At 44.7% G+C, this 26476-nt stretch overlaps 1 protein-coding gene across 2 annotated transcripts in view; it reads right to left on the bottom strand.

Moving 5' to 3' along the window:
• DMRT1 (doublesex and mab-3 related transcription factor 1) overlaps nucleotides 1-22568 on the bottom strand; it is a 54162-nt gene extending 31594 nt beyond the window's left edge. For both annotated transcript variants that reach the window (XM_048931457.1, XM_048931456.1), the window contains exons 1-3: nucleotides 22203-22568; nucleotides 20189-20375; nucleotides 1979-2262 (exon numbers count right to left, since the gene is read on the bottom strand). In XM_048931457.1, the coding sequence (XP_048787414.1) occupies nucleotides 1979-2262; nucleotides 20189-20375; nucleotides 22203-22469 (738 nt within the window). In that variant the 5' untranslated portion in view covers nucleotides 22470-22568. The remainder of the gene's footprint in view (nucleotides 1-1978; nucleotides 2263-20188; nucleotides 20376-22202) is intronic.
• Between the last annotated feature and the right edge of the window lie 3908 nt (nucleotides 22569-26476).

Here is a 26476-nt window from a genome sequence, read left to right as displayed (position 1 = left end):
TTAGGTGGGTGTCAAGAAACAGGCAGACTCACAGTAAGTTGAAGGACTCTAGGCCGAGACTTACACAAATGCTTTATCTTCAGATTAAGTCAACAGAATTGACAGGACACCACCTTCAATCCTACACTTAACACATAAGAACACATCCTCACGGGTTCTGATCACTGTCTAGCGTGTCAGTACATAGCATTTACTTTTGTTTTTGCTAATCGAGCAAAAACACACACTCTTCTATTGCTTGGAAGATTTGTGAAGCAAGGCACTAAGCCTGCAACAGCTTTACTTTCACCACACAGAAATACACCAAAACAGCCCCTCATTTGTGTAGCAACAGTGTCTTCAAACATCAGCACCAGGCTCTTCCTACAATAACATCATGTAAAAGCTCCAGAGAAATAACTTTCTTATCTGAATTACTGTGTTCCAGTGTGCGGGGTCAATGCCAGAACACCATAATCAGAATTAAACCTAAAGAAGGACTGCCACCGTGCCTCATCACCACCCACAGAATCCTATTGCTTTGACTCATTTTCCACTTGGTCTGGTGACCAAATTCAGCAACTACAGAGGCTGCTACTGATTAATCTTACTGAAAAGATGTGAAGGTCACTGTGGTGAAGACAATCAATGCACTGAAAAAAGAAAGCTCTTACAGTGTGGGCTAACACAGCTGAAGGAATGGAGATATGTCTTCTCCCCACACAACTGGATTCATGTTGAGAAGAGGACATGAAATAATACTAAATGGAAAGGAACATGAAATAACATTAAATGCAGTCTGCTGTAAAGTCAAGATCTCAAAATTCATGGTCCTATCAGCTGCTGCCCCAGGAGATTCCTCCTTTTCAGGAAATTAAAGGTGTCCAATGCTGAGAAAGCCTGACTTAGGGTAATGTGACCTGGTAATTGTAATTAAACCCTAGTCTCAGCTCCAGCTTCTCAATATTGGAAGCTAAAATGTCCTTTGAATTGCTAGAGCAACTCTGGTCACCAAAGGGGAATACCAACTATTCCCTTCAGAAACAAGATGTTTCATTCTACTTTGTAGAGAGGTTTTACAGCAGAGCCCTCGCAGAATGCCAGCTGTACCTCTTCAGTGCCTGCTTTCTGCAGGAGATGTCTCCCTTTTCCTGCTCTCAGTTAAGGGACATGGACATACACAGAGGATGAAGCTTCCCGAGTTGAATTTGAGACAGAAAATGCCTAATTGCAGCCCAAGGCCAAACAAAGCACTCATGGTCACAGGAATGACTTCAACTACTCTGACAAGAATCCCATGCTTTGGTAATTTCATCTTTATCTCAGTCTTATACAAGTACTGAGTGGGATGCTATAATTATCAAATTCTAGAGAGAGAGACCTTACATGAACTTATATACACTAAGAACTCTGAACTGGTATAAAAAGCTCTGGTGCTAATCTATCAGATACAGCCTGTGACTTGATCTATCAAAGCTGAAATCCCAAGCCTTAGAGAGGGCACTGACAGCATACACCATTAACAACAGTTCATGCCAGATCCAAATGACAGCCACCAGTGCTGCAGAATATCATGATCTCTTGAACTTGATGGGATGAATTACTTCAGTGTTCTGTGTCAGATGTGAAACCTGACAGATTAAAAAAGAGGTTGCTGAAGAGCAAAGCCTCTCAGAAATGACAGTTGAAGCTCCTGGGATGCAATGATGGGTAATTCTGGAATTGTTTTTTTTGTTTTTTGAAAGCAGCCCATCATCTACTATGGTGTATATAAGACAAAATCAACAGGGTGCCTTTAACCTGTGTCTGCAGTGTTCTGTCTAAGCCTTACATTGTACTTCATCAAACCCATCTATTTTGGCTAACTTTCTTACAGAGGGTCCCAATCCCATCCCATAATCTTGTTTCTGTTTTGCACTGCCATTAAACTAAACACACAAGTCAGTATCAGATCATCATCCACTTCACTCCTCCACACAACACCTCCATAGCATCGTACCTGCCATTGTTTTCCTGACTGGCTTGACATGTATGTTGCTGGGAGGCTTCGAAGGCTGTTTTTCATGGCTGACCCTACAAACGTACCCCCTGTCTCACTTGAGGAAGGCTCACTTGCCACTGCCATTTGGTACTGGGAGTAGTTGTACAGGTTGTTATAGTAAGGATACAGGGATGGCTGGTAAAAACTGCTGTAGTAGGTGGAGTCCACAACCAAATCAGACGTGCTCTCCAAGTGCCCTCTGCTGGGGATGGAAGGGATGTCCTGAATGAGCATCCGTCCCTCTGGAAAAAAAAAAATAAAAAAAATTATGAAACAGGAGGCTCCATGAAGAGCAATATAGTCCACCCTCTGGTGGACTATACACCACTGTACACCACTGCTCCTCCCGAGGGCTGGACAGAGGGTAACACGTAGGAAGAGATGGAAGCTGAAAGAGAAACACTGCTGCATATTTGGTGAAGGCTCAAGTGGGCTGATGTTCACTCAGAGCTTGAGAACAACACTTCTACACATTGCACAAGCTGCAAAGCAAAATCAACTGAGGGTTAAGACAGTATGCTGGGTCCTTATGCAGCATAAGCTGGACCGATGACAATATACAGTAGCTAATGATGAAACCTGCTATTCTTTTTGAATTATAACTGCATGCCACATCTCTGAATTGCTTGGAAGTCAATCCCTTGTTAATGCAAAATGCTTTCTTTACTAATCCCTCTCTGCCTGGCATGCTGCAAGCAAGAAGACATTTTATCAGCATGTCCTTAGAACTGGCGAACAGCCATAAAGCTAAGCAAAACTGCAGCAGGGAATGCACAGCACTATCAGCCAAGGTGCCCCAGCAGCCCATATGCTAACCCTGAGCAGCAAGGCCCTCAGTCCTTGCGAGCCCCCATACCCAAATTTAGCTAATGTTTACCTACAAATTCACAGAGCATAACAAGCTCCCACACCACTGGCAAAAGAAGAGGAGGAATTACTCACGACTTGCTACCTGCATTCTTCAGTGCCTCTGGACTGAAGGCCATCCAGCTACACTCCTGCAGCCTGTTCAGCAAAGGTCTATTTCCACTGCATCCTCTAAGGAAGGGGAGCTCCTTGGGGCTGCCTCAAGTCGCATTTTCTTCATTTCTATATCAACTGCTGCCCTATGATACTTTCAAGGATGAAAAAGTTCTCATGGTATTGCTTTGCAGCCCAGTTCTGACACACTCCATCAGCTGCCCATCCAAGCCAGATAGAACAGACAGCAGCTACAAGCTTAGAATCTCTAACCATATAGCAAACGCACATTTATGAGAGCTCCCCTGAAAGCAATGCCTCCTATGTTACGATGCTGGCTCACTACAACAGAAGCAGATGTTGGTGGTACAGCAGTAGAAGGTGAACTCTCCCACCAATATTCCATTATATGTTGTTGCTGTGTGGCAGATGGCAGTGGAGGGGCTGTCTGACAGAATGGTGTCTGACATGCAAGTGCGTATGAAGCAAAGGTATGCCACTGAATTCCTCCATGTGGAAAAAATGGCACCTAAGGACACTCGCTGACAGTTGCTGAACTTTTATGGAGACCAATCAGTGGATGTGAGCACAGTGAGGTGGTGGGTGGCATTTCAGCAGTGGTGAAAGTGACAGTGGGTCAATTCTACTGGTGCAGGTTTTGAGGAACACAGCATGCAGACTCTTGTTCTTGCTTGTACTGGCAAAAATGAATAGCTAATGGTGGTGGCAATGTCAAAAAATAGTGCTTTGTGGCTGGGAATTTGCTCTATCAAATAGTATTATTATGCTCTTTGTATCTTTTGTAGTTTCCATGCAAATAAATAGGAGGCATTACTTATCGAGCAACCTATGTACGTGCTTTTCCTTGTCCAACTCTATGATGAAGAGAAAAAGGATGTGGATTAAAGAAAGGCAATGAGATATCAAGGGTTGTCAGTATGAAGATGCAGCAGCATGGAGAACAGCCAGCAACCAAATAAAATGCCTGAGAGACAGATGTCAGGCAGGTCTTGTTTGTTTCATATTGTTCCTTTCTCTTTTTATCTGTGTACCTTAGTTACTTACCTGTAAAAACAGTATTGCGCATTTACCAGCCTCTCACAGTTGGAATAACAGTTTCCATGGTACTGTGTATTAAGCTGTACACTAGATCCAATGAATAGTTTTATCAATTACTGTTGTTTTATGATCCAACTTTTTTCACTTCTTCAGCTGTAACAAAAACTCTGCAGTCATGAGTAATACCATCCCATGTTCAGCTCTTGCTGATTTTTTGCTGAAATCAATGAACTATGCATGTTTATTAGCAAAGAGTATCCTGCATTTGATTTTTCCACCACCTGCCCCTAACTGAGCAAGAACCCAGCAATCTGGCTACTTTCAGAGTACCTCTCACATTTGCACACAGATGAGCCTGCAGCGCCACTAAAGACTTCTTACTGTTTTTGTGCTTTCATATTTTAATGAAATTTTAACATGGATGACATTCTGCTTCAAGGCCACTTTGTCTGCATCTTTGACAAAATCAGAACTTAGACCACTGTTACCTGCAAGCCAGCAATTCTTCCTGATAAATCAGAGCACCAGCCTGACTCCTTTCCCCAGGGTTAGCTCCTGAATAATACTGCAGTACAACTCTACTGCTTTTCATGCTGTAAACTAGAAGACAGAAATAAAATTTTTCCTGCTGGGATACCAACTTCACATGAGATGGACACACCTGAAGTTTGTATGTAATGTTTCACATATATGCAATCTCTTCTAAAAATCTCTGCTAAGCCTTTCCACCTGTTATACGTCATTGGAAGGAATAATACTTTTCCTTAGGAATACTACAAATATGAGAGATAAAAGGAAGACAGGAGCTCCCTAAACTCAACCAAGGAGAACTATCCTGAGATGCAGAAGAAAATGAGAATGTAGAAGAGTTTGCTATGTTTAAGAAAGCCCTTTGAAAATATTTCATAGAAGAGAGATCTGCTTCTAATCATCCTAAAAATCATAAAAGCATCCTTGATGTCTCTGTGATCTTCAGCTGGATGGTAGCGCTACGGTTGCTTCCTGTAGAAAAAAGCAGGGGTGGCAGTCCTTTGCTGCGGTAAGTATGAGAAAAATATGCTTTTTGCCTTTTGTCTCTTTCTATCTTCTACCTGTAGTTGGGGCCACAATTACAGATGTGTGTAAGTGCTCAGTTGCTGTCACTCATTTTTCTTTTTACCTAGCTGTGGAGCAGCCCCCAGTGGTTCAGAGCTCAGAAACAATGGAATCCACAGTCCTTGTACAACATTTCTGACACACATCCAGTCTGAGCTATAGCCACACCACTGACATGAGCTCCCAACAAACAAGAAGAGAAAGCAAAAGCTATGGAAAAAGAAAAAGTTCAAGTGAAGAGATAGACAGCACCATCTCAGTACTTCTGTGATGGAGCTGCGAAGACGACCAGAATTTATTCTTCCTAAATCCCAAGCCACATCATGATCCTGAAGATGGACTGGCAAGATCCACCAAGGAGCAAGAGAAAGCTGCCACATGCCACAATTTGCATTTTCTTTCTGAACTTAAGAGATGAGTTTTTCATTGATGTCATATGACAAGTCTCTGCTTTTGTTTGGCAGCATCAGGAAAAGATTCAATGCTTCACCTGGAAGAAGAGAGACATTTCATACAAGACATGCTATTTATGCCATCCACACAGACATGTCAGGCAAGTTCAGAGCGCTCCAGGGGTACTCTAAGCACTCACAGTCTTGAACATAGTTGCCAGTATTTGCAGCTCTTCAATGACTACCAGCACACAGTCGAGAGCCTTGCTGCAATAAAGCACCATGCTTTTACACCTTCAGGCTGCCTGAATAATCTCTATTTCCTACTACTAATGCATATATTTTATATATACAATGTGTATAGAACATATAGAACTGTAAGCATGCTAAGCAGAAGAATTCTGTTACTAATGGATAAAGCTCTGCAAGTCCTGAAGAATTTCTCTGAGCCATACAAGCTCAGAAAAAAGCATAGGTTGGAACAGCCAGTACATCAAAGAAGTGCTAAGAGCCAGCAGGAGCAGAATTAACAGCTGAAGAGCATCACCAAACCATGCTTTCAATAAAAAAGACATTTAGAGACCTGCTCCAGAAGATTTAATTTTATTGTACACCCAATAGAGTTTTTGCTGCACCACGCTGCTTCTTCACAGCTGCAGTCTGCAAACTAGCAGGTGGGGAAAATGCACTGCTCTGGGCTACAACATCCACAACATGGCCACAATCTGTAGATCAGAGCAGATCTCCTTCTAACACTGGCTGTAACTAAATTTGTGCAGCACGGGGCTCTTTGGTTGGTCTTTAGCTTGTGGGCAGCTTTGGACATGACATCCACCTCCTGGGAGAACCTTCTCAGTGGCCTCACCTCTGACTGCGCAAGGCTCAAGCAATTTGTCCTACTGAAAAGAGGCTGCTAGGCTTTGCCTGTGTTTCCTGCCTGCAAGGAGAGGATACCAAGGTCAAGAAGGCAGCTCTCAGCTCTTTTTTTTTTCAAATGTAATTCAACACAGATGAATAGCTCCGCTTGCAAGGAGAAGGTCCTCCCCTGCTTCAGAGCCTGCCGCATTACAATACCTGCACGTGAGGGGCAGCCCTGAGGTTCATTGCTCTGAAGGGAGCAATTTTTGACAGGAATTAAGCTCTCAACAAGGGAACTGCTGCTGTGCCAAGAGACTCCCACTCTGCCCCTCTAGTTGCTCTTTTAGAACAAGGCCTTTACACTAGTCTTGGTGGCCTTCATCTTCCTTTAGAAAACTCTAGGAAGGGCTTCCGGGTCTCTGAAGCAACCTGGAGAAAAAAACCTGCCATCAGACCCAAATTTTACCACTTTGCAAGCTGCAGCTAGGGCATGGCTAAAATTATGGGGCTGAGCTCATGTAAGGAGGAGCAGAAACTGGCAAGTAAAAAACAAAGCCAAAGTTGTTAGAATTCTCACTTTGCCTTTGGGACACTAAGCCTACAGCACAGGGATGTCTGAAGCCCTCCTTGTATAAGAAGTACTGTGGCAATGAGATAATGGTATCCCTTCATGCAGTTGTGCCTTTACATTTCCAAGCTCTTTTCCTCTTCTCTACATCTTAATTCATGTAGAGAACCGATGCTACTTTTTTTGCACTATGTACGCAGTATGAAATACGACCCACTCCTTCATAGAAGATCAATATGATGCATGGTAAATACTGCTATTGATCTTGCAGTGTTGTAGGCGACTCTCCAGTTCTATGGCATATTAGTAGTAGTTAACCAGTAATTCATTTCAGGATGGCTAGGATTGTCTTTTAAGGAAGGTGAGTTCTCAGGGTCAGTCACAGATAAGGATCTTATATGTTCAATAACCTGAGACAGGCTACCACCTTCACTTAGCAGAGCATGGTGAAAAACAGTGGTCCAGTCCTCAGGTAATGCAAGCCAGTCTCAGACCATCTACTTCAAAAAAATATGGCAATTTACACAAACTGCAAATATGCATGACAAAATCAGCACAGAAGCCTGTAAATGATAATTCTTTCCCTTTTTACTTTTTGAGATGACAGAGAAGAGATGATAGGAAGTTTTCAGGAAATTTTAATATCTCTATCTCAAATACACAAACATGTTTTTAAACCTACAAACCAAGAAATGCAAACACTGAATTCACACTCATCCTCATATGGACCAGTTGTACATTGTGCAATACCCTGTTATAGGTAATTTACATATGCTTGGGTGAGTTATTGATGCTGAGATCAAATGCACAGCAGGTCCGTACTATTTAACTTTCTTAGCCTCTAGAGAAGGCTAGCAGCATTGCATTGCATATAGGGCATGGCTACTGGACCACATTTAGGAATTCGTAGCATAGTACAAGGCACAGACAGAAGCAAGATGGTAACTATTTTAAAAATCAGGATAGCACATACAGTACAGTTTCAAAGCCTGGGAGCATGCAGTAGCACAGTTTAACTCACTGATGTGGCTGCAATTGCTGATTAGTCTACCTTTGGTCATGTATTTCATTAGGGAGATTCTGCATACAGTATGATAAGAGAATTTCACTGCCTGCATCAATTGACATGAGTTCTTTGATACATATATGAGATAGTAGTTCTTATTTATCCACTTGCAAAGAAACTACGCTTACAAAGGTATGTTGCTGAAAATGCAAAAGAAATGCAAAAGAAATTCAAGTAGCACATTTATTTGAGGAACAGGAAAGCACAATGAGTTTCCAGTGAGGAGGGTTCCAGCTTTTGGTACTTTACATTTGCTGTAGTTTTCAATTCAGAGTGACTGTATTCATCACAGCAGTGTCTGCATCTATCTGCACAGTCAGCCTCTGCTACCAAAGACAGCTATGCTGTTAAAATTCCAAAAATCCATTGTTCAGCCAGGAAACACTTGCCTTCATACCTCAACAAATTTCGGATTTGCACCCAACTATTTCCCCTTGCTCAGCACACAAAGCACCCTTACACTCTACTAGCTGGCGTAGCAATATTAAGTCTTGCAATGCCTTAATTCAATTCAGAGCTGGCTTTGATTTCGGACAGTAGCCTTGAATAAGGCTGCTGTGAAATCACTCCCTAACTTAATAATCAGAAACACTGGAACAGTATGTTTCTCCCACCAGACAATCATGACAGAGCTCTTTCAGATGTGAAAGAAAGTTGGCATCGCTACCTAGTTTCTGCAGAGACATCCTCCAGGAAACAAATTCACAAGATGGTTGAGAGGAGCATTTCTCTTTTCCTTCCATTAGAAGTTGCAGATAATCTCTGGTTCCAGTGCTGAACTTTTAGCTTGCTATAAAGTTAATGTGCTACACAATGTTCATTCCAGGCAAGGCTGAGGGGCTGTGTATTTTCTGCCACCCCCAAAAAAGGCCATTATCTGTAATTACCCATTACCATGCATAATTATTTCTTCTATTCTGGTCTATGGCCCCCAGGACTTTATGCTGTTACAGCTGACTGCATTATCTTATCAAATTTGTTAAGGAAGCTTTTTTGACCTTTTGAGCACTTGTCACAGCACCTACGAAAGCTGGCTGTAAATTGTCTCAGCATGTAATGCATGATTTATTGTATATACCCTGCACACTGATACCATACAAAATATTACAAAGATACCTTCTCTACTCTCTCCCCCTCCCCACCTTGCAACTAAAAGGAAAAGAGAAGGGGGAAAAGGAAACCTCTCTAGGAAGAGAAGGAAAGGAAAAGCAAAAGGCCAGATTCTCTCTGTGTGAATTTGAGGAAGTAACAGCAACAAACGGCTAACCCTGAACATTGGCCTCCAGAGAAACTCTTGGCTTCCCTGTTGTGGTCTCATACCCTTTCCTATGATACCATCAAAACTTCTCCTCCACTGTTCCTTCACACAGAAGCCCAATTGCTGACAGTTCAGCAAACAGAGAGGGAGGCCTTAAACATGTTCTCTTCCCAACACACAGCTTCTGTCAATGCAGCATGAAGCCCTGGGTGTTACAGACAGATTTGGAGTAATATCAGATCTAGAGGTGGGTACAGAAAGATCCAGGTATTCTTCTCCCCTTTCCTCAAAGTTCCCAGCTAAGGACCAGATGCTGTCTCGCATGGCAGCATTATTTGCTTCTGCTGATAAGTCTCAGTTGATCAACACACCATGTCACTCTGCTCTGTTAGGAAGGTGAGATCTGACCCTTGGAGAGAAACGAGAAAAGACAAACTGACTGCCTTTATCCCTCATCATCTCTTTTAGGTGACTGAATGTTCTCAAGACACATGCCAATCTGAAAGGGATATTCAAGAAATTATCCCTTAGGTAATTCCAGTGAAAATTATTTGAAAGCTTTTGAATTGTATGACAGAATAAATTTCTTAAATACAGGATAATCTTTTATGCCACTGTGGTAACAATCAGTAAACTTCAAGGGCTGCATACGCACTTTAGCCTAAAGCTGCATGGTATAAATTATTTTAGTATAAGGTGCACCATTCTGATTAAGACTTCTCCCTAAAAGTACAGCAGAAAAGGAGGCATGGGGGTTTCCAAAAACATTCCTGAATGTATACCCTAAGAGATGGCTTGCTGATCCTCTGCTGTGAAGAGATAACTCTTCCCTGCAGCTTCCAGGCATAGCTCTCCAACAATGGGGCCCTGCAGACCGGAGCAGTGGCACAAGGAAGACATGGTGTTCTGCATGCACAGAGCAGGTCACACAGCAGCGTGGAGGACTGCTCTGGACCCACTGCCACAGAGACAAGCTCTGGAGTCATACGGGGCTGTACCCCATTCATTCACTTAGAGAAAACAAAACTTGCAGTTCTTCCATGTTTGCAGTCACAAATCACTCAAAAAAGAGTGCTTTTTCCCTCACTTCCCTAACTGCCAACAACTACAGCCTTGTTTTGATCTCAGAAGTCAAATTAGCCTTTCTTGTTCCTTCTTCCTGGGTATCACTCACCCAAAGAAGCATGGATGCTCAGCTGCACTCTGAACAACTTCTACCAGAGGGAGAGAGAAAAAAAATCTGTTACCAGTTGTATCAGACAAATGTACTAAAGGCAGCTTTGTCTCCTGGCTAGCCAGACTAACCACAGCCAAAACATCTCAGCCCATACCCAAGAACATGGCCCAACCAGGACAGATACATTATTCTCCTTAAAGATCAAATGCATATTAAAAGTAAATTAAAGACTGGCAGTGCAACAACCCTGCACCCATCCCAGGCTCCTTGCCCTTTCCCACACAGGGACAGACCCCAGTGCCTCCTCTCTCTCCTTATCAGGGCACCTACCCTTCCAGCCCCCTCCCACCACCCCAGACTCAGCAGTGGGCCATGGCCTGCCCATTGCCTGCAGCAGTTCTGTGTAACTGCTCTGCAGGCCTTATCAGCAGCAAGGCATAATGGAGCTCTGTCTGCAGCCCTGGCCTTATCCGCACTAACGTCAATGGCTGGGCTCTCCTGCTTCTCAAGGTTTATTCCACTGCCAGAACAATACCCATTTTCACTTCTGAAGAACAAATATTACTTGTTTTCTGCTCCTAAGGATGACTCTGGAGTCGTGACACAAGCAAGCACTGCCTGGGGTTCAGCTTTTCCAGTTCCACCTCCACAGGGTTCATGGGGATGGTGCATCTCCCCAAAACAGCATTAGCCAGGAAGAAGCACTGCAGAATAAAACTGATGCTGTAGAGACAGCACATTTCAAGACAATTCAGGAGTTTCCAGACTTACAAGTTTTCTTCATTGTCTTGCTTGTGCCCTAACACACCATGTTTTTACAAGGTACCATTTTGTTGATAAAGTCAAAACCTGTCTAGTGAAAAGAAAAGAAAGCTCTAACTTGAACTTTCAAAGGCACAACCAGTTCAGACCAGTCATAGTGGAAATTCATTAAATCTTAAGGGAGAGGGTCACTGAAGGGCAAAGTAAATTGTTGCATCTTCCTGTGTCTCCACCACGAAGCCTTCCAAGCTTCAGCACAAGTGTGCTGGTTTAGACCACAGCAATGTATTTGCCCATAACTATAAGAGAAACCCAGAGGGCAAGCAAAAAGGACACCACCCTCACCCTCTCTCAGCCTCCAGCTTATTTAGCTCAGTGATGTTCCTGATAATGGAGTGGACTGGCCAGCAAGGAATCTCAAAAGTCCTACAGCCACGTCACCAAGTTCAGGCACAAGAGAAATTCTCCTTCCCATCACACATCAGTCGTTGGCCATACACTTCCAGCAGGAACCACCATTATACAACCTGCTCTTCTGCAGCAGCAATGCTGAGAAAGGACAGAATTCTCCATTTTTCACTTCTGGTGAACGTTAAAATGGCTCTTTGCATGTGACTGAACATCTAACAAGCTTTTCTGCATTGGAATTCTGTGCTCTGCACTGCCCGCCCACCAGCCCATGTGCCTTTCTATCACCTAGAAACACCACTGCAGTGATTCTATGTTTGTTTACAGAATGTCAGTAAAAGTGTTGCAGAGTTCAAAGCTCAGACTGGATTCCTGAGAGACTTATTTATAAACATCACTGTGTTAGACTCCCCACTGCCCATTCAGAACTTTCAGACCAGCAGAATAATCCTCAAAACCATTTTACTCACACAATTTTCATCTTCTGTCAATTCAGTTTCTTAATTAAGATATCAGGAGATACAAAACGAAATGCTTTACAGAATTTGCATCAAAGTATTTCCCTCTGTCAAGCAATTTTATAATGATAAAAGGTTACTAACTTAATAGAATCTTTGATACACGTTTCTGGTAATACACATTCTGAAAACATCTCTTAACGGCTGTATTCCCCTTACCACAAATCTCAGCCCATTGGGGTCAATTCCACTGCCTTCACAAAAATTAACACCAGACTTAAGGTTTGTAGCCACACATGCATCCATCTCCAATTACTATCTTAAACACTTCCATGACACCAGCTTTCTTCCTGGCCTTAGGAATTTCCTCAGTGTTAAAAGTCTACAGGAAATCACTGTTAATGGATCAGAGAGATCCTCACCCAAATTCTCTACTTTTTAAGAAAAAAATGCATGCAAGTTATCCAGTCCTGCTGACCTTAGTTACTGCTGAGGATGAAAGCAGAATGTCAGTGTCTCTATTAACCGTGTCTTCCACATATGGAATTATTATCCCATAATGGGCCAAGCCGCCATAAACTGAGTGCGTGCATTCCTGACGCAATTTTAAAACCTCACAATTTTAAAATTCTTTTTCAAAGGAAAATGTAATTTGAGAGGGAAAAAAAAAAAATAGGAGGAGGAAGAATCCCAGCTAGGAGACTTCAGCTTGGCATAATAAATTTCCCAGTTACACACAAAACCCCAATCTAACTCCAGCTAAAGAGGAACTAAAATACCACCATCAACTCCTGCAGAACTGAGAAGGCACATTTTGTTCACATTTAGTGCACACTTCATAAAAATGATCTGCTGCAAGCATTTAGCAAGCAACTTAAAAATCCTCCTATTACGACTGAAGAAATAAAATCTACAGAAAGTAATTTTTATTTCCACCCTTACAGCAGGCTTCAGGCCTTCAATAAGATGTCTGTGGCAGCAAATTTCACTTCCAAAATCTTCTGCAGCCAACCAGAGACATGCAGCAGATGTTTCTAAGAATGCTGTGGGACAATGCTTGCTCCTTTGTTATGTGCGCTTTCAGTCTTTCTAGGACAGTCACTGCAACTATACTCAAATATCTGTTTGTAAAAAAAGTTAAAAAAAAAAAAAAAAAGTAAAGAAAAAGCATTCAAAATCTTTGAACATTATTCTGAATCCATGAAAATGAAACACACTATTTGAATTCTACAGGGTATGCTTGTTGAACTGAGACAGCAAATCAATTTACAAATCTAAAAATTATTACCATGAATGACAGCTAAGAGGATCAGCACAAATAAAGTTAGCACTTCAGAAAACTAGCAGCACAAAAAGCAAGCTCTCTTCTTAATGTTCAGTGTAACCACTGGCAGAATACATGTGTAAATATATATCTATATATATATTCCTCTTCATGTACAAACATTTAACTTGCTATTTAACAGGCATGCAACATGCTACTTATGTGCATAACAGAAGCAAAACTTACATTCAACTTTAGAAAAGAAAGGAAGGAATTAAAAGAGAAAGGAAATCTGGGAAGAAAATTAGAATTCTAGACAGTCATTGAAAAAAAAAAGAAAAACAAATAGCCCAGACACCTGCAGGTCCAAAGAAGCAAAACTGAGAGGAGGAGAAAGAAACTCAGTGCGGATTAAATGTAAAGGGATCTAAGTCATTAACAGGAGATCAAAGAGACATTGGAAGGGAGGCAAGGCTTTACAAATATCTGAGATAGGAGACCTTGGAAGAAATACGACTGGGATAAAATCATTATGGCTCACACTAAAAAGCTAAAGGGAGTAGGATGATGGCTGGAGTTAGCTAGAGTCCACACTTGATTATAAGCCGTATGATGACAGAAACCCAGGTTTCCACTAAATAAGACCAAATAGAAATGAAAAAAAAAAAAAATCAGGAGGGCTATAAACTTTGATATGGTAGAAAAACCAACCTCCAGGAGAAGAATTGCTAGAGACACCCATCAAACCTAGCCCAGTGAACAAAAACCTTATGCACGCACATCACTCTTGCACAGGATCACTGCATGGAAATAACACCATTTGGACCCAAAAAAACCTGCCTTCACGAAGATGCAAACTGAGCACTATTTAATTTTGTTTCTGCACAGCTGACAAACTGAAAAGCACAGCAACTTAACTACAAAACCTTACATCAGCCAGGGTTCTGGGACATCAGTAGCACTGCAGTACGGTACAGCTTGGTACGTAAGCCATAACTACAGGAGCTCCAACAGCAAATGGTAGGCCAAGCTGTAAGCAACACCAGTGGTATGAACAGAAACTAAAGTCAGGATTAAAAAACAAAAACAAAAAAACCCTTCTGCTTCTACCCTCATTTCACAAGAAAAGAAGCTCAGTACTTAAGTGACCCTTCATAAGTTCTTCAAGAAAACAAAGCAAAGAGGTGCAACAACGTTTTTACTTATATAATGGAACTATTCATAATAGCGACTAAGGCCAGCAGATTCTAAAATACAGGAAAAAGTACAGCAAAGTTAACAGGTTAAAAATTTCGGAAGTCTTCAAAACTGCATTTTCAGTCGCCAGGTCATAAAACAATAAATCTACTGAAAATGGAACATGAGGCACTAATGTAAACATAAAAGCACATTTATAAATAAAGCAGAAGAATGCAGTCTTTAAGGTACTAGAAAGCATGAGAAAAAAGAAAGGAATCACACCAATTCTCAGTTAAGGAAGCGTGCAGTATGTCTTCACTCCCCACTTCTATCTCTTCTCAAAACAAGAAAGCCCCACACATTCAGATAAGCCATAATAACTGTTTCAAGGACAAAGAAAGGAACAAGAGGTTAGTTGCAGATAGCATAATTATGTGCCCATGGATAGAAAACTCTCAGTACATGCACTCCTGCTCCAGTCTTTATCCTGGTGTGTGTAATGACTAAAGGAAACCACAAGACAACACAGATAATTCTCTAACTGTGAATGCACGTATGCAAATGTCAGTATTATGATGGAGGAACGTCCAAGGTACAAAGAACAAGGGCTTCCAACCAACTCCCTTGTCTTCTGCAGGACAAGAAGACTGGAGAATCTAGTTCCTTGGGCAATTCACGTAGCTGCTACTAACATCAATTCCGCGCAGACAACTGCCAAAAGCACAGGGTCCACCTGTAGCTGGTTGACATATACCCAGAAACCTCAGCCTCACGTGAGAAGACAAAAATCAAAACTTTCTATTCCCAATTCTCCGGGAAAAAGCACTCTTCTGAAATGTGGAAGGATTCCAAGCTGCCTGTGGGATTCTACTTCTACTCTACCAGCCAAAGGCCTGCCACGGAAGCTCTGCTCCATAGCAAGCAGGTCTGTGGGGCAACGACTGGGACCCAGCCTCCTCTGCTCCCTCCTGTAGAAGACTCCCAGACCCTGACTCTGGTACAGAAAGCCTCAGATGAGACCTTTGATACCTCCTGCACAAGCGAACAAACACAACTGTTTCTGGAGTTCTCAAAATCCTTCCACGCTGCTACATCCACAGAAACTTCAGATGCAATAAAAGCCTGAGGGGAAAAATAATTCATTCCCTTTTAGCGACTCATCTCTGAAAATCACCGCTAGCTTCATCTCTTTCACTGATACAGAAGAAATGCAGCGTATAAGCAGTCTGTGCTTTGATTAATAAGCACGTGTGACACTTCAGAAGTTAGAGAAACACAGGCACCTACACACAAGGGAAGCTGCAAAGACAGTGAAGAATACCACTTCAAATGAGAAGCTGCAAGCTTAGCAAGAATTAACTGGAGAATTAACTGGAAACATCTAATCAGGGATGCAGAACCCTGCAACACTATGATTTATTTAACACAGCCTAACAATGTCCACAGGCAATGCATCAAGCAGGAAATGACAAAGCTGCAGGCGATTTCCGTCATCTAGTTCAACCTGCATGTTGATCAGAATTTACCTTCATATTAATCACTTCAGAACACAGGCTAACACTCTCTTAAACACCTCTCATGATTATGCTTCACTTAACTCCTTGTCCTTATGCAGGTCACTCCATTGCTAATTGCACTTCTAGTTAGGAGAAAAAGTGTCTACTGTCTAATTTAATTTTGTCTTTTTTAGTTTCAAGCCGTTGCTCCTTGTTATGCTGTCTCAAGCACTGTAAATAATCCCTCCCCCTCCTCCATATTATTACCTCTCAAATATTTATAGACTGTTATATCCACCCTTAGTCTCCTTTTCTACGAGCCATACATCATTTCTGTCACCCTTCCCTCTATCCTTTCAGATTTATCTATGTCCTTTTATAATGAGATGCTCAAAACTCTTCTGTGGTGCTCCCAAGTACGGCTAAGCCATCACCGGAGAGAGGCAGACACAACCCCTTGCTTAACAAGCAATGCCTTTTTGAAGAACTCTGAGCAGAATGCCTGTGATTTCTGTAGAAATAGAACATATCACAGCCGTAGTCAGTGCTCTGCTGAGATCATTACAAAATGACATCAGTCAGAAATGAAAATAACCTGTTAATCCTGCTCTTTCATTTGAACAGAGAGGTTTGCTGGCTATGGGAGAAGCTAGGTTAAAACGCCAGGAAACAATGGACGGGGCTTCGTGACTCTCAGTATTGAAGGACAGTCAGCAGAACCAGAGGGCAGACAGCAAATGAAACTGGTAAAGTACTGGCAGCATGTACAAGAGGAGAAAAGGATAACTGGAACGCAGTGAGGAAGCAATGACAAAGGGCACAGGGTGGTGACTACTGCAGGCTCACCAAGACCTGCAGCCTCCACGATAGGCAAAGCAGCTAACATCTTTCAGACTCCAATACTCTGACTTAACAAGAAAAAAAGTAGGCATTTTGAAGAATTCATAGAATAATTTAGCTTGGAAGGGCCCTCTGGAGCTTCCTTCACAGTTGGATTATGTTGCTTAGGCATCATCCACTTCAGTCTCCATTACTCCAGGGTGGAGATTCCACAACCTTCCTGAGCAACCTGTTCCCATGTTTGAGCACTCTTCATGGTGAAATGTTTATGGCACCTTCCTGATCTTGCTCATCAGTGGATCAAAATGAGTCTTACTTGACAAAACTGAAATTCTGACTGCTATAATGTAATGCTATACTATGAAGACTTGAAGGGATTTTCTTTCAAAAATAAAATTTTTTGCTTTTTTTTTTTTAATCAGACCATTATATCTTTTAACTATAATAGCTCACTTTTTCATCCCATTACTCAATACAGGACAACAATGACTAAAAGCCTGTAGCAGCAGTGTTTGAAATCACAAGAATCATACAAGAGGTCAACGAAAAACAGAATATCCAGTTAGGTGCAATCATGCTGAAAAGGTAACAGAAAAGCAAAGGAAGAGAAAAGAAGACAAAATTATCAAGATAAAATCTCATCCATTCCTCAAAGAGTTTCAATATGAAGGGAGAAACTACATACAGCAAGGTAAGAACAACACTGTTTTGTTTCCATCACGCATAGTAAATGTAACAAAGGGAAATAACAAGTGCAGGGTTATTACTTGTAGTTGCTGACAGTACCTTTACCTGGTCAGCCAATGATAGTACAAAGGCACGTAAACAATGTATGCGAAGCCAACAGCAAACAGACCCCTGCAGAACACAGAAGAAGCAGCAGGTATGTAGGAGCATACAGTAATTCTATCTATTCTGGGTGCTTCTAAATTAGCCAAATGAAAGCAAAGGAAAAAAATAAAGAAAGAAAAAAGAAAGATCTATTTTCCAGAACTCTCCATTACCTCTCCTGCAGCTATCCCATCTCACAGAGGCCAAACATGACTCTCCACATGTGACCAAAAGGGAGGAAAGGTACAAAGCTGCATGTCTCCTCCATTTAGTGTGCACAGCTCTCGCCTGAATTTCCCCCATGAATGACCACGCTTTTGTCCTCCAGTGACTTCTAAATATTGAAATTGCAGAGATGGAAAACCAAACAGACATGGAACTAAGAAGGATCCAGGCTTAAAAACATTGCACTGAGATGTCTCGAGGGCACATTTTAAGTACTTTTCTACCACCTTTTCCTGAGGTTTCACATATTTGCTAGCCTAACCAAATACAGTTGCCCCACAGGAAGAAAGACAATTGCTTTAGATGCCCTGCAATCACAACTTGTTGCCCTGTATAATTAAATAGCCATTGTTTTCAAACAGCCTGTAACTCTTTTAGAGAAAACACACAGAAACTGCAAAATATATTTTCAGGAGGTTCAGCCACCCCTTCCCAACACCCTACAGATGTCCAGATGGCTGCTATTTCTCCAGAAAAAAGCAGGAGGAATAACAGGAGGAGTCTGCCCCTCCAGAGCAAGCACGGCTGCTGAGCCTCAGAAGGAAAATGGCAAACCCCTATGTTAACAACTGTAATAATTCATTTTTCCTCCCTTCAAAAACAGCATGTCACAAAGGCATCTGAAAAACAGTCTCCGGCCTCTGCAGGTGCTGCAATATTTCTGATTTGCTGATAAAATGGATACAGTGAGGAAAGACTCTCTGCCTGGCACTATGTCTGATTTGTGTGACTCCTTCATACATTACTCCTCCAGTGGCAAACAGTGCTCTGTGTGGTGGACTTCAAAAGACAAACGACTCTTGTGAAGCCGAAAACTTACCCAAGGAAGAGAATTACTTCTGTCAAAATGATCTCTAACACATGTCATACAGGGACTGCAGCTCTCCCAGGAGCCCCAGACCTCTCCAGGGCTGGCAGGGAGCTGCTGGCTCCCACTGCAAAGAAAAGTTGGAGTCTGCCTGCGTTAACTACTGTCAGTTCTTACAAAATGCACACCTTAGCCTACCAAGCCACCTCTCGTTTCTTTGGTGCTGTGTCAATTTAATTCAATATATGCAGATAACTCCCACTGTCCTTCCTCCATTCTCTGCTAAAGACTGGGTCTCTTGCTTTGCCTACGTATACAGTACCAGTAAAATGACAGAACAGCAATGAAAGAATAATAGAAAAATAGAATCATGGAAAAGACTTCTCAGATCATCTAAATCCAGTAGTCAATACTACTGGAAATGGCCTGTGGAGCAGGACACACATCCAGGTGCTGTGCTGTTATCACTTAATGCAAGGCACTGACCCCTTCAGAAACATCTCTTTAGCTCGAAAGAATATTCACCTGTGTTATTAACATCTGCACAGATGATTAAAAATGAACTGCATTTCCTTTTTTTTATGTCTTTTTTTTCTTTTCCTTTTTCTGCCTATCACAAAATCATTAAGCAGGAAAAGGCCTTTAGGATCACCTAGACCAACACCAGCCTCTCCTCACCGTGCCCACTAACCATGTCCCTCAGTGTCCTCAGTGCCACATCTCCACGGTTCTTGAATACTTCCAGAGGTGGTAACACCACCACCTCCCTGGGCAGCCCATTCTAATGCTTCACCACTCTTTTCAAAAAGAAATACCAACTGTCTATACAACAGAAGTCAATGATGTCAATATTGTTCTCTTGTATATTCCACTGCTCTACCTATCAGGCAGAAGCTCTGCAGAAAAAAAAGACTTGCCTGGAGTCAGTGCCTTTTAGTCCTCGTTGTGCTCAGGCATAGTTTTACTACACCTGTGAACAAATACAGTTTGTTTTTTGCCTGTTTTTGCAAAGGTCAAATGCAATACAAAGATTGTGCAGTAGGGTGGAAGGACTGCCACCAGCCCATCGTGGCTCATCGCACCTGGCTGCATGGCACTGGGGGACCCACACCTGATGGCAGCACCCTTACACAGCTCCTGCACTACAGTGGAACTTTGCGTCTCTGCAGACAAGCAGCCAGGGAGTGAGTGGTTGCCAGGACTGGCAGAAACAGAGGAGGAAATGCGTTTGGGGAGAAGAGAGAAAAACTCCTTGTGAATCACTACTTGCAGGTCCACACACCATGAAATTCTGAGCTATTCTGAGCTGGTCCATTCTGAGCTAAATTTATTTTTCAAGTGGAAATAATGAAACACGATGGACAAACACTGGCTTCTTCCTTCTTGCTAGCTGCACCAGGCAGCATACAGAGCAGCAGTGCTGCCTGGGCAGCAAGGAGCAGTGGGCCCCTCGCCGGTACTGACCTGGTGGTGCGCTTGCTGCTGCTGCTGCTGCCGTGCTTGTGGAGTGCACAGGGCTGCTGCTGTCCTGCAGGAGACAGGAGCTGCTGTTGCTGCTCTTCTTGACAGCTGGCTCTGGGGCGCTGGGCAAGGGCACGGGGTGGCTGATCCCCAGCTCCTCTTCCTGGGCTTGCTGCCTCCTCAGTGCAACCTGGGGAGGAGAAAGCAGATGTAGGGCACAAGCAGTAATGGCAGCAAAGCAAGGCTCAAACCCAAGGGTTTTCTTCTCTATACTTTACAGTGCTGACATCATGATCCAGCCAGTGGGTATGGGAAGATAAAAGAGAACTTACAAAGCCATTTAAAACCCCCTTTCCATGCAAACACCTCTGAATGAACCCATGAAATGCTGGGGCTACTCATACAGTAAAGCTGACTGTATAGCTGCTCTTAGTTAGAGCATACTGTTAGAAGCACCCCACTCTGTTGACAAACAGCTCTCGGGGACAAGAAATGGGTCTGCTTTACTGTTAAGGCAGTTCTTCGTGAGGGCTTATCCATGCAATCTGGTGCTCTTCCAAAGCCTGCTGGGCTGCCTTGCAGCTCCCTGGTGGAAACCATGTACCCACACAGACCTTGCTTGGGGCAAAACAGGCTTTGGGGCAACAGCAGTGTTGGGGAAAAAGCAGGAACTGCTGCTACTGTGTGCTGTGCATTGGTCCTCACTGGGACACTGCAAGACAGCTCTCTGCCTCCTTCCTGCCTCTGCTGCTCTGTATGTGCTGTACTCAACAGACAATGAGGGCTCCCCAGCAGACCTCTGGGCAGCAAGGCAGTCCAGCATGGCTCTGCCCATGCCGAGCCCCAGCACACAGACAGACAGCTTGCCTACAGCCACCTCCGTTTACCTTGCCACACAGCTGCTGGCCTCCACCTGCATCCGAATCCCAAGTGATCTGCCCCAAGCTGCAGGCTGCAACCACTTCTGTAAGTTCTCCTGGATGATTCCCCAGCATTTCCCTCTGGCCCCTGGCCACTCTCAACAGCAACGCCATTCTAACATAGACATGTAGTATACCACCAAAGAGAAATCAGCGACAGCTGGTGAAACACTTTCAGAGCAGAGCGTGTAGGTGTGCGCACACTGCGGAACTCAGCCCCTCTCCTTGTTCTGACCCCACAAGTCAACAGCCTTGACCTGCAGCATTCCTCTGGTGCGGAAGGACTGCTGCAGGGATACATCTGAAGGAGTACAGGCAGTGTGGCTCCCACTCCAACACCGCTCAGTGTGAGAGGGAGGGCCTCAGTGCCACCTCCCAGCTAGGTAGGGAGCAGCAACCCAGATGTCATCTGCGTGGTCTGACAGCCCTGTGATCATCTGATGAACAGGCCTGCGCAGGACGGGATGCAGCCTGCTTTGCTGCCAAACACCACAGGTTTGTCACTTAGGTTTAGGTGTACCTGGCTACACACCAAGCCTCTTCACACAACACACAGGAAGTTTTGAAAACAGTTTAAAAAATCTGCCTTTTTAGAAATGAGCTCAACTAAAGACACACAGGCTCAGATGTAGCAAACACAAAAGCTGCAAGTGGAAGAGAGCTACTAATGTCTGGTTGACTGTCTGGCTAAAAGCAAGTTATCAAAGAGGAGAGAAAGCCCAATTTGATGTTAACTACAACTTCTAGCACAGATCCACTTATTGGAAGGGCACAAGTGCACTTCAGTTTCAGCCGCTTTTAAAGCAGAAGCACAGTCAGATGTTTTACAAGCACTGCCGGGTGCGTTCGGCTGCCACTCGGAGCGCAGAGGTGAAGCAGCCCGACTTCAGCGTCGAGGACACCGCGTGCAAACAGACATCGAACGGCGCCCGAGCGCCTGCTTCCGTCGGGAAGGGCAGCGGCTGGCTCCACCCGGCCGGCCCCGGCTCTGCGGGCAGCGCGCTCACCGGCCGGCCCCGGCCCCGCTCCCCCCGGCCCCGCCGCGCGGCGCGGAGCTGCGGACGCCGCGGGCACCGCTCCGCCGCCCCGCGTCTCACCTGCGCGGCCATCACCCGCTGCCGCTCGGCGATCAGGCTGCACTTCTTGCACTGGCAGTCCCGCCACATGCAGAACCGCTTGTGCCCCTTCAGCGGCGAGGAGTAGCCGTGGTTGCGGCAGCGGGCGCACTTGGGCAGACGCGGCAGCTTCTTGCCCGCCGCCGGGGCGGCCGCCATTTGGGCCACCGCCTTGCCGAGGCCGCCCGCCTTGTCCCCCGGCCCGGCGCCGTCCGGGGGCTTGCTGACAGCCGGGGAGTCACCGGGCATGGCGGCCCGGCGAGGCTTCGGCGCGGCTCTGCCCGGCCTCGCCCCGTCCCGTCGCGTACCGTCCCGCCACCCCCCGCGTTTTGGCGGGAGGCCGCAGCCCGGCCTCGCCCCTCCCGCCTCCCGCCGCCCGCCGCCCCCCGCCGCCCCCCGCCCCCGGGCTGCTAGCCACCAGCCCTCGCCCCCGGCGGGCAGGGCGCCGCAGCGGGCCGCCCTGCCCGCCCTCCGCGTCCAGCCCCGCGCGCCCAACCCGGCCGCGCCGTCGGGGCGTCCCGGGCGACCCTGCCGCGGAGCCACGGCGGAGCGGTCGGGAGCCCCCGCCGGCGGTGCTCCGCGGCCCCGCTTCGTGCCCCGCTGCCCGCGCGGGGTTCGGCGCGCGAGGGTGGTTCCGTGGGCCGTGGGGGGAGCGCGGAGAGCCGGCCCGCTCTCTTGGTGCCGGCATCAGACGGCCGAAGCCGCGCGCTGCGGGGAGCCGCGGAAGATGCATTTCTCTTTTCCGTAGGATCCCGCTCAGCCCGGCGCGACGTGATTTACGGCCCCAGGCGGCTCTACAGATATTATTTACAGTATTAATATTTCCTCTGTTACACCTTTAAATCTTTCCGGGCTCAACTTTAGATGACGCTATCTTCATGGTGAAATGAAACTATTAAATTACATCTCCATCTAAGATGAATGACAACTGTCACAGGAGTGACTCGACAGAGATGAAGCAGAAAGCGCCTGAGATTACGCGGGGCTGATTTATAAAGATTGCATAAAGATTTCTATAACCCAGCTTCATGACTCAGCATATCGGATGGTAATAAGTTACAGTAGGTAGAAATTTATTTCTGCTGGAAGAAGCCAAGGAGAGCTTCTCCCTCCCCTCCCCTCCCAGCAGCCCTCTCCCGCTAGCCCTGCGCGGGCTGAGCCCGCAGACCGCCGGCCGCCAGCACCAGCACCGCCGGGAAGATCCTTGCGGCTGGGTGCTTCGCAGTACCGTCCGTTAAGCAGGTTGAAACATTTATTTGATGGCATGCGCGTGGCATTGCCCTCCTCGCACTGATGTGCCCCGGCTGAGCGCAGCCTCACCCCGCAGCGCGGTGCTGCGACCGCAGCTCCTGCGGGCGCTGACCGCGCGCTTTCCTGCAGCAGCAGCAAATGAGCGCAGGTGGTCCGGAACGGGAGTGAGACTGCTGTGCTGCACAATGAACGGTGTATCTCACTGATGTTTAAGCAGGTGAAGATGCAGGCGGGCGTCCTTAGCTTCCTAGACTGAAAGTGAAATCCGTCCCTGAATGAAGCCGTTTGCAGTCTTGTAGGGGCATTCCGAAGTTGTTGGCTGCCAGTCAGCCCTGAAAGGGAATCTCCAGGTTAAGTTCTTTTGTGGCTGGGTAAGCCCCGGCAGCTGCTGTGCGGCCGCTCAGATGAGAATCTGAATGAAAAAGGAGATGAAAGGAGGCTAAATCTTCGGAAAAAGGAAGCAAAACAAACAAAACAACTTTTCGAAGTGTGAAAAGGTAGGAGAAGAAGAAAAGGTCAGGAGAATTGACGGGAGGAGGAAGAGAAAAACTGGAAGGAGTGAAAAAGGAGAACAGAAACATGGCATGTGGAATGGGCAAAGACAGGCAGTAATAGTCAATAAGTGCACACAGGTGTTTTTTTGACTTACGAACTAAGAGAGACAGCTGAAAAATGACTCATAAGATGCAGGTAGTGCAACAGATTCCATAAGAGCACAAATTCACCTGTCTGTCATGTAAGTATTTCATAGTCCTGCTTTTCAGGAAACGACACATCCCCATTATCCATGACGTTATGAAACCTATTGGTGAGGAGCTAAGTATTAATTAAATTAATTTAGTTTTCTGGGTGAATGCCACCGAGATACTAAGGTGCCTGCTGAGCACAAGGGCACAGCCAAGCCTCCAACTATGCATCCCTTTGTTTTAGTTTGCTCGTGCCACACTTAGAGGATGGTTTTAGCTTGTAATGTTGCTTGTCTCTATTTTTTTTTCACGAGCATTTGGTGGGGATGTTAATGCATCTCTGGGCTGTCCATGGATTCATGTGGGAAGGAGAGATGGTTGTCACTACCAACAGCTCTAATGCAGACCTGAGCAGTCTCACTGCAAGCCTTCAGGAAATCAAATTCACTTGTTCAGTGCGGCTGGGTGCTTCTAATTTGGTGCTAGCAGTGATGTCACTGACTTGGCATCACTGCTATTTGCTGATACCTTTGGAAATAAGGACCTTTAAGAATTGTTTATGATGAAAAAATGTAAGAAGAGCCTTTTTACTATCCCTAGATGTTTTTGCACAAGTCTCTCAAGTACAAAATGTCATCTGTTTGCAGTGATCTGTCTGCTGCTGCTTGAAGTCTTTTAATGATTCTTTGCACCTAGAAAAAGTCGTATTTGCTAACAGAGCCATTGACTCCAGGAACAGCAATGCCTCCACCATTTCATTTGGCATGCCTGAGCAGCTCAGTAGAGAGGACACAAATTAAAAAGGTCCTAATTCTGACAGTGTTGCTTGCAGAACAGAGATCACTGGTTTTATCAGTGTCAGCAGGTTGAGTGCATTCAGGGCTTGTTTCCCCCCATAAAAAGATTCCAAAAAGGTTTCTGTGTATGGGTAGGAAATTGGGAGGAGGTTGTATTGCTCCTTTATGTTCTGTGGCTAAACCAAGAGTGCTTCTTTATAACACTGTTCTGAAAAATAAATGATTTTCTGTAATTCATACTCTGTGATTTTGTACCGAGCAAAGTAAATTAATCATTTCTTATTTAAAGTAGCTGGAAAAAAAAAGAATGTGTCAGTCCATGGCCACAAAGGAGTATAGTTGTCCCATTTCCTCCTGGTTCCTCTGTTAGACCCCAGCCTTTCTGCCACAGTGATGTGGACATTTGTTTGGGTACCACAGCCCCCATGGTCACATCTCTGCAGCAGTGAGGAAGGGCTGGATGCAGGCAGGGGCAGCGCAGCATCATCTTCTGTTCCAGACACACAGACCTCTCTTCGTGGGACTTCAAACCCTCATGTTTTCCTCTGTATCCCAAGATTATGTACAGCCTGGGTCTCTGGTGGATCTGATCCTCTATGACTTTTGCATGTATCCTCTTTAACTTTTTGCTGCTCCAACAGTAATGCCTCCTATTTTATGATGTTGGACTATGACATCAGAGGCAGATGTTGGTGCTATGGCAGTAGAAGCTGAACCTTCCCACCAATATCCTGTTACTTTTTGTTGCCATGAGACAAATGGCAGCAGAGGGGCAGTTTGACACACAATGGCATCCGATGTGGAAATGTGAATGAAGCAAAGGAAAGGGGTGCAACTGAATTCCTCCATGTGGAAAAAATGGCACCCACTGACATTTCATTGATGCGTTCTGAACATTTCTGGAGAGCAGGCAACGAATGTGAGCACAGTGAGGTGGTGCATAATTGCATTTCAGCACTGCTGACAGTGCCATGAAAGACAAGCACTGTTCTAGTTGGCCGTACACAGCTGTCATACAACAGAACGAAGAGTGTCTCCATCAGTTCATCTGTGTGAATTAGGTAATGGAGTTGACTATGTTGAAAAATAGCATTTTGTAGCTGAAAATTTGCTATACCTAATAATGTTATTATACTCTTTGTATCTTCCATGCAGATAAATAGGAGGCATTACTTTCAGTGCAAGCATCAGACATATGTATGTATTTGTTTACAGGCACTGGATCAAATCAGTGGGTTTTCCCAATGCGAAGGTAAGCATGTGCTGTAGGGATGGACCCCAGCAGGACTGTGACAGCTGAAACGAAGCATTCTGTACGTACTGTACTGTTTCCCAAGGATAGTTCAGGAAAAATCCAGTAGGTGGCATAAAGAAGCCATGCTTGGTTGTTTTTTTTTGTTTTTTTTTTTGCAGTGTTACTTCTTCCATTCATTCCTTATATTAAACCTGAAGTTTTGTCTGCTGGCTCTTTAACCCTGCAAGCAACGTTTTGTATTGCAAGCACAGAATTTTCTTGATACTT

The sequence above is a fragment of the Lagopus muta genome, chromosome Z (genome assembly GCF_023343835.1).
Source record: "Lagopus muta isolate bLagMut1 chromosome Z, bLagMut1 primary, whole genome shotgun sequence".
In the NCBI taxonomy this organism is placed as follows: Eukaryota; Metazoa; Chordata; class Aves; order Galliformes; family Phasianidae; genus Lagopus; species Lagopus muta.
Note: the sequence above shows the minus strand (reverse complement) of the source record. Positions and strands in the feature narration are given on the sequence as shown.